General features: G+C 44.7%; 1 protein-coding gene across 1 annotated transcript in view; it reads left to right on the plus strand.

Moving 5' to 3' along the window:
• Positions 1–12,063, plus strand: part of LOC122723987 — a 74,602-nt gene extending 62,539 nt beyond the window's left edge. The window contains exon 4 of the mRNA XM_043958131.1: positions 11,588–12,063. Coding sequence (XP_043814066.1) covers positions 11,588–12,063 — 476 coding nt within the window. The remainder of the gene's footprint in view (positions 1–11,587) is intronic.
• The last annotated feature ends 6,823 nt before the right edge of the window (positions 12,064–18,886 follow it).

Genomic DNA, 18,886 nt, shown 5'->3' on the forward strand with positions numbered 1-18,886 from the left:
ATAAAACATGTTCTTACCCTTCTAGAGATTTCCAACGTTCGAGATCCCACCGGACGGTAGGGATTCCGATACCGGAGTCTAGCCGGGTATTACATTCTCCCCCCCTTAAGAACATTCGTCCCCGAATGTTCCTCAACTGATACATGCATAGCAAACAACATAACATACATACATACATACATATAAAACACGTGGGGACTAACCTTAAAAGAGGTGGGGATATTGCTGGAGCATGGACTCCCGTGTCTCCCAAGTGCATTCTTCTATGTTGTGGTGGTTCCAAAGGACTTTCACCATCGGGATTTCCTTGTTTCTCAACTTTCTGATCTGAGTGTCAAGAATCGGCACTGGCTGCTCTACATAGGTGAGATCCTCTTGGATCTCTACATCAGGCTCACTAAGAATCTTGCTCGGATCTGACACGAACTTCCTCAACATAGAAACATGGAAAACCGGATGGATTCTTTCCATAGAGGCAGGCAAGTCTAGCTTGTACGACACATTCCCAATCCTTTGCAGGACTTCAAAGGGTCCGATGTACCGTGGAGCCAGCTTACCTTTCTTCCCGAAGCGAACCACTCCCTTCATTGGAGACACCTTGAGCAATACCAGATCCCCCTCCTGAAACTCTAACTGTCTCCTGCGGACGTCTGCATAACTTTTCTGTCTGCTTGCAGCTGTTTTGATTCTCTCTCTGATGATGGGTACCATTCTGCTGGTGATCTCAACTAACTCTGGCCCTGCTAAAGCCTTCTCTCCAACTTCCTCCCAGCAAACAGGGGACCTGCACTTCCTTCCATACAAAGCTTCATATGGAGCCATCCCGATGCTAGCATGATGGCTGTTATTGTAGGCAAACTCCACCAAAGGTAGATGCTGCCTCCAAGAACCGCCAAAGTCCAGCACACACATCCTAAGCATATCCTCGATGGTCTGGATGGTCCTTTCTGACTGTCCGTCCGTCTGTGGATGGAAGGCAGTACTGAAATCCAACCTGGTACCCATGGCATCCTGCAGACTCCGCCAAAACCTGGAGGTGAACTGGGGCCCTCTATCTGACACTATAGAAACGGGAACCCCATGCAGTCTGACTATCTCATCTACATATACCTGCGCCAACTTGTCCACAGAATAGCCACTCCTGACAGGGATGAAGTGAGCAGATTTGGTGAATCTGTCCACAATCACCCATATGGAGTCCAATCTGTTGGACGTCGCCGGTAACCCCACTACGAAGTCCATAGCTATATTCTCCCATTTCCACTCTGGAATAGGTAGCGAGTTCAGCATTCCAGCCGGCTTCTGATGTTCCAGCTTCACCCTCTGACATACTTCGCAGGCGGACACAAACTGTGCCACTTCTCTCTTCATCGCTGGCCACCAATAAACCTTCTTTAAATCTTGATACATCTTGGTGGCTCCGGGGTGAACGCTGTATCTTGCATTATGAGCTTCTCTCATAATGTCTCCTTTTAGTCCGATGTCATCTGGTACACATAATCTGTTCCCATAGCGGAGGATCCCCTTACTGTCAAATCTGTACTCGCTATCATTGCCTGACTGAACAGTCCAGGCAATCTTCACTAACTCCGGGTCCTCATGCTGTTTCTGAGCCACCTGCTCCAGAAACACGGGTGTCACTCTCATCTGTGCAATCAAAGCACCTGTACCAGACAACTCTAACTGTAGACCTTCATTCATGAGCTTGTAAAACTCCTTCACCACCGGTCTCCTCTCTGCCGTGATGTGGGATAAACTGCCTAGTGACTTCCGGCTTAGGGCGTCTGCCACAACATTCGCCTTACCCGGATGGTACTGGATTCTGCAATCATAGTCACTGAGCAGTTCTACCCATCTCCTCTGTCTCAAATTCAAATCTCTCTGACTCAAGATGTGCTGCAGGCTCTTATGATCTGTGAAGATCTCACATTTTACCCCATAGAGGTAATGCCTCCACATCTTGAGTGCAAAGATGACTGCTGCCATCTCAAGATCGTGTGTGGGGTAATTCAACTCATGCCTCTTCAGCTGTCTAGAAGCATAAGCGATTACCTTGCCATTCTGCATCAACACACAACCCAAACCTACTCTAGAAGCATCACAGAACACTGTGAAGTCCTCATTGCTAGTTGGCAGAGCTAACACTGGTGCTGAAGTCAACCTTTTCTTAAGCTCCTCGAAACTCTCTTCACACTGATCGGTCCATACGAACCTCTGGTTCTTTCTGGTCAATCTAGTTAGAGGAGCTGCAATCTTTGAGAAGTCCTGAACGAACCTCCTGTAATAACCAGCCAAACCCAAGAAACTTCTGATCTCAGTCACTGTGGTGGGTCTAGGCCAGTTAGTCACAGCCTCCACTTTCTTGGGGTCTACCTCTATTCCATTCTCTGACACTACATGCCCCAAGAATGAGATGCTCCTCAACCAGAACTCACACTTGGAGAACTTGGCATACAAGCCATGTTCCCTCAAGGTCTGCAGAACTATCTTCAGATGATGGGCATGCTCCTCTGCATTCCTGGAATACACTAAGATATCATCTATGAAGACAATAACAAAGTGGTCCAGGTACTGTCTAAACACTCTGTTCATGAGGTCCATGAATGCTGCAGGGGCGTTTGTTAACCCGAACGGCATTACAAGGAACTCATACTGCCCATATCTGGTCCTGAAAGCTGTCTTTGGTACGTCCTCTTCCCTGATCCTCAACTGATGGTACCCTGATCTCAGATCTATCTTGGAGAAACAACCCGCTCCTGCTAGCTGGTCGAATAGATCGTCGATCCTTGGCAATGGGTACTTATTCTTGGTAGTGACTTTGTTCAACTGCCTGTAGTCGATACAAAGTCTAAGGGATCCATCCTTCTTTCTTACAAAGAGTACTGGAGCACCCCAAGGTGAGGTACTCGGACGGATGAAGCCCTTATCTACCAGATCCTGTAACTGTTCTTTCAACTCTTTCAACTCAGCTGGGGCCATCCTGTAGGGAGGGATAGAGATCGGTCTCGTTCCAGGCATTAACTCTATCTCGAACTCTATCTCCCTAGCAGGTGGTAAACCTGGAAGCTCGTCTGGGAACACATCTAAAAACTCATTAACCACTGGCACTGCGGCGGGCTCTGTAACCTGAATGTCTAGCTCTCTCACGTGAGCTAGAAAACCCTGACAACCCCTCCTGAGCAGCCTACGAGCTTGTAGGGCCGATATCATACCTCTAGGTGTACCCCTTTTGTCTCCTCTGAAGACGACTTCTGACCCATCCTGACATCTGAACTTTACTACCTTGTCCCTGCAGTCCAAGGTAGCACCATGGGTAGATAACCAGTCCATCCCTAGAATGACGTCAAAATCAGTCAACTCTAGAACCACAAGGTCGGCGGACATGCATCTTCCCTCCACAAAAACTGGACTACATTGGCAGACTGACTCTGCCACTGACGGGTCACACTTGGGTCCACTGACCCATAGGGGACACTCTAACTCAGAGACCATCAACCCTAACCTCTGCACGGCTCTCGGAGCAATGAAAGAATGAGATGCACCAGGGTCCATCAATGCATACACATCAGAACAACCAATGATGAGATTACCTGCCACCACGGTGTTGGATGTGTTAGCCTCTTGCTGCGTCATTGTGAAGATCCTCGCTGGAGCTGACGGACCTTCACCTCTGAAACCCGCTGAGGAAGAGGCTGCTCCTCTCCCTCTACCTCTGCCACTGGCTTGAGTTGGTGCTGGAGCTACTGGCTGAGCTACACTGCCTGAATCTGTCTGCTGGGGCTGTGCCATAACAGCTGCTCTAGGACAATCCCGAGCCATATGTCCCTCCTGCCCACATCTGAAGCAGGCTCTGGACCCATAGAGGCACACTCCCCTGTGTGGCTTACCACACTTCACACATGCTACATTGTCTGCACCTGAGCTCGAGCCACTTCCTAATCCCAGACCTGACTTGATCTTGCTCCAAAACTTGTTCTTCTTCTGCTTCTTGGTGGTACTGCTCCACCTCTTACTGCCTGAGCTTAAGGAAGAAGGATCCTCTTTCCCCCTACCTGGGGTTCTCGAACCGGAAGGCTGTGCTGCTGACTGTTTGACTTTTCCCTCGACGATAGCACTAGCCTCCATTCTCCTAGCCATATCGACTATGGTGTGAAAACTCTCTCTATCTGCTGACTGCACCAAGGAGGAATACCTGGGATGGAGCTTCATGATATACCTCCTTGACTTCTTCTGATCTGTGCTAAGGTCCTGCCCAGCAAACGGCAGCAACTCCATAAACCTGTCAGTATACTCATCTACACTCATGTCATCAGTCTGCCTCAACTGCTCGAATTCTACTATCTTCAATTCCCTTGAACTATCAGGGAAAGCCCATCCTGCAAACTCATTTGCGAAATCCTCCCATGGAAGACTGTCCACCCTCGGTTTAATGTAGTTCTTGAACCACTCACGGGCCTTCTTGCATTTTAGGGTGAACCCAGCCATCTGAATGGCTCTACTGTCATCCGCCCCTATCTCGTCTGTTATCATTTTGACCCTCTCTAGATACATAAATGGGTCATCACCACTATCATATTGGGGAGCACCCAGCTTCATGTAGTCGGTCATCTTGACCTTGCTCCCTCTGGATGAGCTAGGGTTAGGAGGTTGAGTAACTGGGGCTACTGGTTCTGCAGGTGGTGGAGGTGGTGCAACATTTTCTGAGGTAGGATTTGCTGGATTTGGATAGTAGGGTGGTGGATACACAGGATACTGTGGGTATGGTGGGTATGGCATCTGTGTGGGGTAAGGGCTAAAACTAGGGTAATCCGATGTACCTCCCATCGAATACCCGGGATTCTGTGAGAAAGGTGGGTAGTGAGGTGGCTGAACAAAACCCGAGGCCTGAGTGCCTCCTTGGGACTCTCCCATACCTTCCTCTAGCATACTCATCCCCAAACTGCCATCCCTCCTCTGTTCTACGTCCATATCATCCCCCATATCCTCTGACGCTCCTCCCTGAACTGTCCCTCTGACTGATCTGCTCCTACCCAGATCCAGAGACCTTCTAGGGTCTCTTGCTACTCTGTCCCTGTTGGACCTGCTAGACATTGCCCTAGGCAATGCTGGAGGACGGGCGTTTATGCCCTCATCCTCTGGTGGCACTCCAGTCAATCTTGCTGATCGACGAGTTCCTCTCATCCTGTCTTCTGAAAACAGCACATAACACATAGAACATCAGCATCATATGGTTCATGTGGGCACACATGAACCCGCATCACATACATCGCATACATAACATATCATTTATGCACATGCATATAATCATGGCATATCACATCATCATGTAAGACAGGACTCCACATCCTATCCTAGTGGACATGACCTTTCCTATTGTGCTTGACCTTCTATACTTCTATGAGCCCGACACTCTAGGTCCGATCATATGAACCTAGGGCTCTGATACCATTCTGTAACAGCCCGGAAATCGGACCGCTACCGGCGCTAGGATCCAGATCGGCATAAGGCCGCCGGGAACCGTAGCAAGCCTGACATAACCTGTAATCCTGTTAAATCCCATACATGATCAACAATACTCATAAACCTGTAAACATTTTCATATAACAACCAAGCTCAACCTGTACATAAACATAAGCATAACATAAACCTCCACTGGAGCCCTCATCAAATGCTCCAATGGGGTACCTCATCATACATAAGCTTGGTTGAAACATAACCTCATATCTCATATCATAAAGACCATGTACATACAAGTGGGATTAACAATCTGTATTGGTCAAGCACAACTCTATCCTCAATATTCAAATTACATAACATAACTTAAAACTCTTTTACATTACATCATAATACAATTTTTTTCATGTCCACAATCTAACTATTACATAATATCACTTCATACTCTGGCTAACCTCCTGGTCTACCCTGTACCTGCACATCTGGGGTTAGGGGAGAGGGGTGAGCTATAAAGCCCAGTGAGCAGAATAGAGAAAACATATATTAAATAGTTCATGCTTCCATGAAATGCAACACATCATAAACATATCACATAAGGATGGTATTGTCACCTATAGTCCTCAACATAGTCCAATCGTGCCAGGGGCGTAGAATGGGCCTCACTGGTCTTCCTCTTACATACATAACATAACATAACATTCCAATATGCCAGGGGCGTAGAATGGGCCTCACTGGTCTTTCTCTTAACATAGTCCAGGGGCGTAGAATGGGCCTCACTGGTAATCCGTACCGTATCATCATCATATCATATCATACCATAGGAGGACTAGAGGATCATCCAATAGCCAATCCGCATCCACATCATATTATGCAATGCAACATATTCGTGAATACTAATGTAAACAACCTAGAATATCACATGGCATATATGATGCATGAACATGCTCCAAAAAGTTATATTTCATTTATTTAAAAACTTAAGGTTCATTCCACTCACCTCTGGCTGAAGCTCTACAGACTCTGAAGTAGCTATCTCACTGCTGAGGTCCTCGGTTCCTCGGGTCCGAACCTACACAGGTGGACTCCAATGAGGGACCAAACATACATAAACATAACTCTAGTAAACTCCCCAAAAACCCCCTAAAACATCCTGAAAATATCACATAGAGATATGCATGAAGTGGCTGAACAGGGCACTTTCGGCGGCCGAAAGTCCTGGACAGAGACGAAACTCAGGTAGGTTCGGCGGCACCTTCGGCGGCCGAACGTCCCAGACAGAGACGAAAGTCTCTTTTCGGGGGCAACTTCGGCAGCCGAAAGGCCTGCCTCCCCAGCCATGTTCGGCGGCCGAAAGTGCCTTCGGCTGCCGAACCTGGTTTCTGCCAAAGGGCAGAAACTTGGCTCCTTTGTGCATTTTCGCCTCCAAACTCATAAATCATGCATACCACTCAACCAAAACATGCATACAAGCTCCTAGGGGCCTCAAACAAGCATATACCCCAACTACAACAATTCAAACATACTCATAACAAGCTACATTGCTCAAAAATTACATAAAACCTAACATAGCTCAACTAACTTAAACATGCATTTCTATCCCATAAAACTTCTTAAAACTTCTTTAAAACATATAAGGAGTTTAAGATCGGCCCTTACCTCTTGAAGATCGAGGGTTGAGGAGATCTAAACTTGGAGATGGGAGAAGTTCCAACTTTTGGTCTCCAAGCTCCAAAACTCGTTCTAAGCTCAAAGATCTTCAAAACCAAAGTTATAAACTTGTAAAGATCATGGAAAAAGGAAGGAAAAACTCAAGATTGGGGAAAGATGGCGGAATGCTCACCTTGGCCGAAATGGGGAGAAAAAGCTCGCCCATTTTCGGCTAAGGGACCCTTTTATAGGTGGCTGGCCAGGCCACGTTCGGGGGCCGAATGTGCCTCCGCATCCATGAAATGTTCGGCGGCCGAACTTGACTTTCGGCGGCCGAACCTGGGTTTTCCTCCAATGCTATTTTCATGCAAAAACTCATTTTCTTTCATACTTAAAACATTAAAATACATGAAAACCTTTTAATAAAATATGTTCTTACCCTTCTAGAGATTTCCGACGTTCGAGATCCCACCGGACGGTAGGGATTCCGATACCGGAGTCTAGCCGGGTATTACAAATCAATTAAATTAATATTAATTTAATTAATTTAGATTTAATAATAGATATGTGTGTGACATATGCAGAAATTATTCTTGGGACAATAAAATTAATATAAAGGCCAAACTCTTATTCTAGTGGGTCTAAGTTATTTGATAGTAGAATTTCTTATTGGCCCCAAGATTAGTCAAGTCTAATAATTTATTAATAGTGATTAATGGATTTGATTAATTAAATTAATATAAATTAATTTTATTATTTATAGTTATGAGATTGATTTATTAAATTTATGAAGATTAATTTAATTAATTATGATTAAGCGATTAATTCATTAATTAAATAATAGAGATTGATTTAGTTAATTAAATTAAAGAATTAATACATGTATGTGATATATAAAAAATTCACTCTAGCCTAGAATAATATCATATAGAATTTAAAGGTTAGGAAATTAAATTCCTAATTACTACCCATCCATTCTAAGGATATATAAAGGAAAGAGGCGAGAGAAGAGAGGCATGGCCTCATTTTCCTCCCTCGACCAGAATTGAAAGCTTTCCTCTCACCTTCTTTTCTCTTCTTCCACTTCAGGTTCATCTCTTTCTTTAGTTGAGAGAAATCTTTTTATCTCCTTTGTTACGAGAGTTAATTGTTAGCTCTCCAACTCATCTCACCTAACCTATGAGAAAAATCTTGATCTCCTATTTCTGCATTTAAAAGAAATTTGAAAGCGAAAGATTTCGATCACGGTGGATCGTGCCGAGATCGATTCTTATAGATGGATAAGAGAGTCTACTTTTGGAGACCTAAATTCCACCAAGCAAATGTTAGATCTGTACTATAAGAGATAGTATCCTAAATTTTCTTTAAGATAGTTAATCTCTATTTTTCTCCATATTGGTTAATAGATTAATTTCATAAACAAAATTGTTGTGTGATAATTTATTTATATTGATACTTGAATTAATTAAATAAAATTAGAACATTGAGTATGAAATTATAGTAATTAAGAAAAATTTTAAAATTCCTCGATTTTGCCCAAAACTAATTTTGCTTTCGCTTTAGGTGTTGGGCAAGGTCATAGGAGTCTTTTAGACTCGACCTAAGTTTCCCTAAATTAATTCTGAATATCAAGAAACTCTTTTAGGCCTTTAATACATTGCTAAAAATCTTGCAACAATTTTCTCCATATTAAGTGCATTTAAGTATAAAGTACAAATTATAAAGTCTCAAGTCCTAATTTTTATTTTTATTTTTTTGGATTACTTGTAACGACCTTAAATTTGAAAGATCATTACCTAACTTGAGAGAATATTCTAGAGCTCGAGAAATGATTCATAAAAAAAAAATAAATTTCAACCAACTTGTCCTCACAGCTTCCGCAAATTTTTCTTCATCAATCACCCAAAATTGAGTAGAGATCAAAAGGAAAGAGAGCATCTGAAGGTTTGCTAGCAATTAAGAGAGCAAGGAAGGAAGAATTGTAATGAAATAGAAGCTTTAGAAGGAGAGAGAAATTCAGTTAATAAAGGGTAAGTGACTTCCAACCTTCCTTGAGCTCTTTTCTTCTCTTCTATGTTTAGAAATGAGGAGGAATTATAAGAAAGATTAGGGAAAGTTAAAGATCAAGCAATTGAAGGAAAGGTGGAATTGGAAGTCTAGTGTGGCAATTATAAAAGAAACAACTTTGGGTAATTGAAATTTGTGTGGAGAGTAAGTAGGACTTGTTCCCTAGCCTTGCATGAATTGAGAACAACCTTGAATGTAGTTAATATACTTAAATGTAATGTTTCAGTTACTAGAAGTATAAAGAGAGAAGCTTCCCAAAGCTCTAAGACAAAGGGGAAGGAGAAAGAAGTCAACGAGGAGCAACTAGCTACTTTGGTTTATGCTCACTTAAACTCTATTCTTGTATATGCTAATTAATTGTTAGTTTTCAAATGTATATTATGTTGTAATTGATTGTACTTGAGTGATTGGTGTTGAATTAGAATGAAAATGTCATAAAAATATGAAGTTGAGTTCAGTTGCTAAAATTGGTGAGTCTATTTTGATCAGTCCGTGTTTTGCTTGCTATAGCTAGTGCTAGAGATGCCCAATTGCTATGAAAATATACCAAACTAATCTAGAGACATAAGGCTAAAAGTTTCATGAATACCAAAGTATCAAATTCTAGGTTTAAGAGATCTTAAAATAAAGTTAAATTTGACTTAAAAAACCATATCGTTATTGGACCTGTTTTAAGTTTTTTGGCAGCCTAGGTTAAATTACTTATAAGTCAAATTTTCGATGTCCAATTTGAGTGATTCTTAATGCATTAGAAAGATAAAACAATAGTTAAAAAATTTTATAAGGGCATCTAATTCTAGTTATATATCAATTATTACATATATTAGATTTAAGTTACTATTAGTATTGTATTTTTAACTTGTTAGTAGTAATTGAAAAATAAAGTATAATTTGAGCTAAAATTGCCTGAATAGACTGATACTTATACCAAATGAACCTGATGATTTGAGATCCAGAAAATAGGGTTTTACAAGGGTTCTGTAAGTTTGTGAAAAAACTTGCTTAGAGGAGGGTACTCCTCCCCTTTTTATCTGTTTCCTTTTGTCTGCTAGTGACGTATAACAAACTGCCCGTCATTGGGCCACCTATCTCTGCCATATTGATTCGGACGTACGAGGATATCAAATCCCTGCTCCATGCGTAACGGCCATCTGATATTCCCCTGGCACGCATGCGGATGGGCCCACAAGACGGATGGGTTGGTCACCTTCCTGATTCCGAGCCGGGCCGGAAGATGAAATTAAAACTGAGCCTAGAGAGGATCTGTTCGTTGGGCCGAAAGAGCTGGGCCGGCCGGGTTCATGTGGGAGACTTGAGGGCCTCCAAGTAATGGGCTGGTATCATGGGCCTGGCCCAGATTGGGGTGGAGAAATCCAGCAGTCATCAATTACCCCTTTACCTTCTCATCAGTTATTATCTGACTGATGAGGGGGTAAATATCGAGAGTAATAATGATCGTGCCGCCCCAGGACAAAACTGTTCAGAACATCTTTTCGTCTCATTATTGTTTCAAATTTCACATTCTCACCATCTTTTCTAAGTTCTTGCATTCCTCTGTTCTTCGTGCGCACTGCTATCTTTGCCTCCCTGTCTTTATTTTCAAGGTACACTTCTCTTCCCTCTATGGAAGGCCCAAAGCTTCCTGAAGTCTTTAATCTAGAGTCTAGTATCACCCCTTCCAATCTGACAAACTTCTTCTCTCGAAAATACTTGGACACCCCTCTTTATCATATCCGAGCTCCTTACCGGAATGAGAGGACCGGAATGAGAGGATCATTCTTCGCGATCCTCCCCCTCCCGGTTTGATAGACCCACAGAAAGACCTTAGCCTAATCTTTTTTGTTAAACAACGAGACTTTGGCTTAACATTTCCTTTCACTCCCTTCTTTATCGAGGTCTTTCAGGACTTCAAGATAACCCCTCGAATGTTATCTCCCAACTTCATTTTATTTATGTGTTCTTTCGAGTCCATTTGTCTGAGTTGGGGGTTTATGCCCACGGCGCGTCTGTTTGTGACCTTTTTCCGTCTCGTCCGGGCAAGTCAGGGCTTCTACTATTTTGCCCCCCGTGGTGGCTTATCCATTTTCACGGGCTATAAGGACTCAATAAAGGGCTGGGTAGAGGGCTTTGTTGTGGTGGAGTTGAAAGAAGACCTCGATTTGTCCTGGGGGTAGAACTCGACTGGGAAGACGTCTCGTTGGGTTGCAACGACCTGCCCCAGTTGAGCCTTACCGAGCAGGTAGGGTTTGTTTGAATGACTTCTATCGAAAGGAAGTATGATGTCGAGAGGTGTATGTTTGTGTCCAGTCTTCGAGATATCCAGGATGCGGGTACTCTATTTCATTTACCCGTTTTGCTTTATTTTTGTGATTTTTGTTGAGGATTGCTCTAACTTGCCATGATTTTTGGATCTTTGTAGCTTCCAAGGTGAAAATGGACCAAATCAAGCCTCCCAAGAATCTTATACTGTCCCGGGAGAGCATGAACGCTGCTCTGGATGCCCTCCTAGCTGGGCAATCCGTGGGGGAGGCTACTCAAAGGGTGGCCGAAGTTATTTCTTCCAGGTCGGCTACCCGACCTCCTCCTCCTCCGGCCTCCTCTCAGGCTCCCAGACCGAGTTCCCGACGTAGCAAGTCATCCCGGCCATCCAGCCGCAGCAGATCGAGCTCGGCTTCTCAGTCTTCTCAAGCCCCCCAATCTCGACGGGCTTCTAATGAGGGGACGAAAGAGGCTCCAGGGGTCATCTCTGGGCTGGTCAAAGACACCGAACCGGCTAGGACGGATCCTGTCCTTCCTTTCGAGGAGGTTCTTGAGGTGAGGGTTGAGGCCCCTGCCGTTGAAGAGAGGGCTCCGGACAAAGAAATGGAGGTTATTCCGGCGGGCGAAGGTGCCTAGGAGGCCCCTCTCGGGGTTGCCCCTACTTCTGAGGGAATGGGACCCAGTCTTGTTGATGGTGGGGGTGTTGTAGAGAAGGTCGGGGACAAACTTCCTGCCCCCACCGAAGTGCCTGCCCCAGTTCCTGCCCCGAAGAAGTCCAGGGCTTCTAAGGGATCAGCACCAGCTCTGCCTCCTCTCGAGAAGGAGAAGGAAACCGTCGTGGTGCCTCTGCTGTCTGCTCCTGACAATGACATTTTGAGCGCAGAGGACATCACCCATCAGTCCCCTGCGAGCACTGTTGCAGAGATTATTAAGGAGCGGATGTTTGGCGGTGTCACGGAGGCTTCGGACCCACGTTTGCTTGCTCTCACTGGTCTCTTAGCTAGTTCTACTAGGGAGCAGGCGGCGTTCCGGTCTTGACCTCGAGGAGAGCTAGGAGATAGAATCAGGGAGATGCTCTTGATGGTAAGTTGTCCCTTTTGTTTTCATTTTAGCTTTCTTGGTTCCTTTGTCTTAGCGGTCGTCTCTTTGTACTAGGTGATGAGCCTCTTCATGGAGGTGGATGCTCGTGACCACTCTCTCCGGGAGTCTGTAGATCGCCAGATTGAGGAGGCATGCCTGGAGGAGAACCTATCTGCAACCAGCGACGCCAGGGGTAATCTTGCAGCTGCCCGAGAGCATTTCAGGTCCCTCCAGATAGAGCTGCACACTGCGCTGGAGGCCCTCAAAAGGGCTGACGGGAGGACAGTTGAGGCGGAGGATCAACGTGACAAGGCTTTAAAGCAGCTGTCCTCCTTGGAGGAGATCCGGCGAGAAAAGAATGAGGCCCTGAGCCAGAAGGACGAGGCCCAGCACCAGCATGAGCTACTGAAGGCAGATTTTGATGCCGTGCTGGCGCAGAAAGAAGAAGCCCTGGCTCGGGTTGTGGTCCTCGAGCAACAGTTGACCAAGCGGGCTGATAATGAGAGGGACTCGGCCCTGGCAGTAGAGACGGCTAAACTTCAAAATCAGCATCTCTGCCAAGAGGTCGAGATTCTCAAGAAAAGATGTGCAGCCTTGCTCGAGGACGCCAAGCATGCTGAGGATAGAGTTCAGCTGGAGTGCGAGGAGCGTCTAAGGGAGTATAAGGAGTCGGCTGAGTTGAAAAAGGAGATCTAGCAGGCCTGTGAAGCTTATCTCCAAGATTATAAGGACTCTTCGGAGCTGAAGACCAGAATAGCTGAGGCCTGCGAAGAACGACTTGTGGAATTCAAAGGCTCTGGTGAGATGAAGACTGCTATATGGAATAAGAGCTTCCGCATGTTCGTCTCTGGATATAATCGAGGTCTGAGGACTGCCAGATATAACCCTTCCACTCCTTTAGCCAAACTCCGAGGTGCTGAAGAAGACTCCGATGGAGAGGACGTACTTTATGGGGAGGATGATAGACCCCTGCCCAAAGGAGTTTCTCGTACTGCAGCTGGGCCTTTTGAGGCAGATGCCGAGCTAGGGAATGAAAATGCTGGGCCTCAGGGGCAGGAGATCGTACCTTTTGTGGGTACTGAGGGGTCTGAGCAAGAGGGTGCTGGGCCTCCCATAGATAGCAATATAAATAGCATTAATGTAGATAAAGATACATAGATGATAGTGTACCTAGGCATGTAAATTTTTCCTTCAGTAGAATAGACTGTAAAATAGGCTGTAATCACCTTTCTTTTTAATGAAATTTAATTTTCTAACTGTGTTTGTACTTTTTGTTATTTATTTTTTCTGGCCTCATCAGATTACTTAATTTGTCAAAAACCTATTATGCCAATGTATTAAGAATAAAACACTTAAGCCTTATGCCCAGTGATTTTTCTAAGGCCCTTAAGCTAATCAGAGCTGACAATTTAGCAAGAGACTTGCCCTCTGACTTATGAATTTTTCCAATTTCTCGAGGATCTTCCTATCTGCAGGCCTTTTCCGAACTGGATCTGCCTTAAGGATAAAGATTTTTTAACTACGTACATAATTAATCTTTGACAGGATTCAATCACATTAGGTTGTTATCCTGAATTCGATTTTTAACAGTTGATGGGGTATTATTTCACAAATATGAGCTCGGATCTATAGCCTTCATATAACCAAAGTGAAATGGATCATGTATCTTTTAAAGTGATGAGCAGGGCTGGCCTTCTTATTTTTAGTTCTGTTCTAATAGGAATTGAGGCTGGAGCCTTATCTGCTTATGCCATTGGATTTCCTCTTGGATCATAGGAGGTTTGTTGCCTTCAGTTTGCCTTTGAGCTTTCTGAGCTTGGTTTTCCGAGTTTATATTTGCGTGTTTTCAGGTCGGCACTTTTGCCCTCTTGTTGCCTTTGTCTTCTCAGCTCAGCTTGTGGTGCCAGGAGATCTTGGGGATCCTGGTCTTGTGGCTCCGGGAGATCTTGGGGATCCCGATCTTGTTGTGCCAGGAGATCTTGGGGATCCTGGTGCTGGGAGATCTTGGGGATCCCGGTCTTGTTATGCCAAGAGATCTTGGGGATCCTGGTGCCGGGAGATCTTGGGGATCCCAGTCTTGTTATGCCAGGAGATCTTGGGGATCTTGGTGCCGGGAGATCTTGGGGATCCCAGTCTTATTGTGCCAGGAGATCTTGGGGATCCTGGTGCCGAGAGATCTTGGGGATCCCGGTCTTGTTGTGCCAGGAGATCTTGGGATCCTGGTGCCGGGAGATCTTTGTAACGACCCGGAAACCGGACCGCTATCGGTGCTAGGATCCAGGTCGACTTAAGGTCACCGGAACCCGTAGCAAGCCTGCTATACTCTCTGTGTACCTGTAAAATCCCATACATGATTTAACATTTTCTATAATAATTTAAAATTTTGCTCTGTACCAAGGCTCAACCTGTGCATGCACTATCTCTGTGCACAGACCCTCTTACTAGAGCCCTCATTAAATGCTCTAGTTAGGTCCACACAATATGTTAAACCTAGTTTTTCACATACTCATACATACATGTACATAAAACAAACCATGTAAACAAAAGGGATTTCAAATACAAATAGGTCAAGCACACTACTAAACAACTCCATACAAAGCTAACACATCTCTTTACAAGATTACATGTCCACACTATGCTATTACAAAACTCTTTACTCTTCCTGTACCCTGCTAAACTTCCCTTGACCTCTGATCCTGCAAAACTGGGATTAAGGAGAGGGATGAGCTACAATAGCCCAGTGAGTAGAACCAATAAAATCATGTTAATAAACATGCTCACATGAAATGCATCACATCACAAGTAAATCACCCATCTCAGACGGACTGATTCAAAAATCCCTCAACTGTGCTCGGCCCGCATAGGAGCTCCTCAGGACTTTATTACGCACCCTAGGGTGCCCTGTGCCCGGCCCTCTCAGGGCTCCTCAGGACTTTACTACGAGGGCTAATGAATCCACTATGTCTGATCCGTACAAGCACTGAAGAATGCAATACATCATATTCGTGTATTCTAATGCACTCGACCTATTATACATATCATGATGCATGAACCATGCTAAAAGCATTTAATTTCTCAATTTAAAACCTTTAAGTTTAGGTCCACTCACCTCTGGCTGACTCTGAATACTCTGAAGCAGTGCTCACTGCTGATCTCTTCGGTTCCTCTGGTCCGTTCCTACACAGGTGGACTCAAATGAGGGACCAAACTAGCTCAAGAACAACTCTATAAAACTCCCCAAAAACCCTTTAAACCATTCTAAAACAATCACATAAAGCATGCAAAAGAAGGCTGGACAGGACACTTTCGGCGGCAGGTTCTGCGACCGAAAGTCCTCTCCAGAGCCGAAACTCATGCACCTTCGGCGGCCGAACTTCACTTTCGGCAGCCGAACCCAACTTCGGGGGCAAGGTTCGGGGGCTGAAAGGCACTCCAGAGCCGAAAGTCTCTAACCTTCGGCGGCACTTTCGGCGGCCGAAACCCCCCTCCAGAGCCGAAAGTCTAAACTTTCGGGGGTAAGCTTAGGCAGCCGAAACCACCTCCTTAGCATGTTCGGCGGCCGAAACTGGATTCTCCAGTAAGGCAGAAACGTGCTCTGCTTCATGTAAACAACCTCCCAACTCCCTCAAACATGCAATCCACAACTCACAACCTGCATATACTCAAGTATAGGCACAAAGGGGTCCAAAACTAACTTAAAACCCCAACAAACATCACAACTCAACACATAAACATGCTTTGACCAACAATCAACCAAAAACCCTACTAACCTCATCATGCATATCTACCCATGCAAACCCCATAAAACCTTATGTTGCCCCGGCATTTTTCAATCCGAAAGGCATGGCTTTATAGCAATAGGTGACGCGGAACCCTATGGCACAAGCCTCAAACTCACACGCACAAGTAGATACGGAATCCAAAGAGCTGATAAACCCACTGTAATACCCGGCTAGACTCCGGTATCGGAATTCCTACCGTCCGGTGGAATCTCGGATGTCGGAAGCCTCTAGTAGGGTAGAAACATGTTTTCATAAAATGTTTTAAGGTATTTCATGGTTTTAAGTATGAAAACTAAATGAGTTTTTGCATGAGAAGTCTTTGGAGGAAAATCCAGGTTCGGCCGCCGAAAGTCAAGTTCGGCCGCAGAACATGCATGCGTTTTGGAGGCACGTTAGGCCCCCAAAAGCATGAGTGAGGGAAGACCAGGTTCGGCCGCCGAACATGGCATGCATGCGGAAGCACTTTCGGCCCTCGAACGTGGCCTGGCCAGCCTCTATAAAAGGGTCACTTAGCCGAAATGGGCGAGCTTTCTCCCATTTTCGGCCATAGCTAGCTTCCGACCTCCCTCTCCCCAGATCTAGTGTTTTTCCTTCAAATCCCCACCATTTTTCTTGAGTTTTAAGCTTGCATTGAAGATTTTGAACTTTTGAAACAAGTTTTGGAGCTTTAGGAACTCAGGAGCTCATTTTCGTGGATCTCCAAGTTTGGGTCGTCTTCCTCTCGATCTTCAAGAGGTAAGGGCCGATCTTAAGCTCCTTATATGTTTTAAAGAAGTTTTATGAAGTTTTATGGGGTAGAAATGCATGTTTAAGTTAGTTGAGCTATGTTAGGTTTTATGGGATTTTTGAGCAATGTGGCATGTTTGAGTATGTTTGAAGTGTTGTAGTTGGGGTATATGTTTGTTTGAGGCCCCTAGGAGCTTGTATGCATGTTTTGGTTGAGTTTATGCATAATTTGAGCTTGGGAGGCGAAATGTGCGTAGGAGAGCTGAGTTTCTGCCATTTTGGGAGAAACCAGGTTCGGCCGCCGAAGGGACCTTCGGCCGCCGAACCCCCTTGTGGAGGCAGGCCTTTCGGCTGCCGAAGTTGCCCCCGAAAGGAGACTTTCGTCTCTGTCTGGGACTTTCGGCCGCCGAAGGTGCCGCCGAACATGCATGAGTTTCGCCTCTGTCTGGGAGTTTCGGCCGCCGAACCTGCCGCCGAAAGTGCCCTGTTCAGCCATTTCTTGCATGTTTTTCTATGATTGTTTCATGATGTTTTAGGGGGTTTTTGGGGAGTATATTAGAGTCATGTTTATGTATGTTTGGTCCCTCATTGGAGTCCACCTGTGTAGGTTCGGACCCGAGGAACCGAGGACCCCAACAGTGAGCCAGCTGCTACAGAGTTTGTCAGAGCTAGCCAGAGGTGAGTGGAATAAACTTTAAGTTTTAAAATAAATGAAATATGAATTTTGAGCACGATCCATGCATCATGAATTGCCATGAGATATAGTAGGTTGCTTGCATCAGTATTCACGAATATGTTGCATTGCATTTAGGATGTTGATGTGGATTGGTTATTGGATGATCCTTTAGTCCTCATATGATATGATGATGTTATGGCATGATATGGTATGGAAGTCCAGGTTGTACCCATTCTACGTCCCTGGCACAGTTGGACTGTATGATATGTTATGTTAAGGGAAAGACCGGTTGTACCCATTCTACGTCCCGGCACAGTTGGACTATGTAGAGGACTATTGGTGACAATACCATCCGAGATGTGATTTGTTGTGATGTGCTGCATTTCATGAAAGCATGAAATTTTAATATATGATTTCACTATTCTGCTCACTGGGCTTTGTAGCTCACCCCTCTCCCCTAACCCCAGATGTGCAGGTACAGGGTAGACCAGAAGGTTAGCCAGAGTTTTGAAGTATGTCTTATGTTGTAATAGTTAGATTGTGGACATGACAAATGTATTATGATGTAATGTAAGAAAATTCAGTATGTTATGTAATGAGGTATTATGAGGTTATAGATGTGCTTGACCCTATGAGTATTGTAATCCCTTTTGATACATGATCTATAGAAATGTTTTATTATGTTCATGTTAGCCAACTCATCTCATGTTGTATCGCCCGTTGGGGCATTTATGAGATCCCACAGAGGGATCATGATTATGACCATGACTATGTACATGTATGTTCAGGTTGAGTTGGTGTATGAGAAATGAATGAAAGAAAAGTTTAAATTTTTATGCATGTTGTTGATCATGTATGGGATTATACAGGTTTACAGGTTAAATGTCAGGCTTGCTACGGGTCCCGGCGGCCTTAAGTCGACCCGGATCCTAGCGCCGGTAGCGGTCCGATTTTCGGGTCGTTACACCCACCTCCTATGGCACCCCAAACTTAGAGAAGCTGAAACACCAATGATCGAAGGATTTAGATGAGAATCCGACAAACGCCACAACGAATAGTTGATAAGTTAGCCAAGATTCCTGGTGCAATTGATGAAAGCAAATCCTCACTCTCACTCAAAGCAATACACGCCAAAGGCATGAAAGAAATTCTGAAAAGTTTGATTAAAAGCTGCCTCTTACAATTGTTTCTTATC

The sequence above is a fragment of the Manihot esculenta genome, chromosome 7, assembly GCF_001659605.2.
Source record: "Manihot esculenta cultivar AM560-2 chromosome 7, M.esculenta_v8, whole genome shotgun sequence".
In the NCBI taxonomy this organism is placed as follows: domain Eukaryota; kingdom Viridiplantae; phylum Streptophyta; class Magnoliopsida; order Malpighiales; family Euphorbiaceae; genus Manihot; species Manihot esculenta.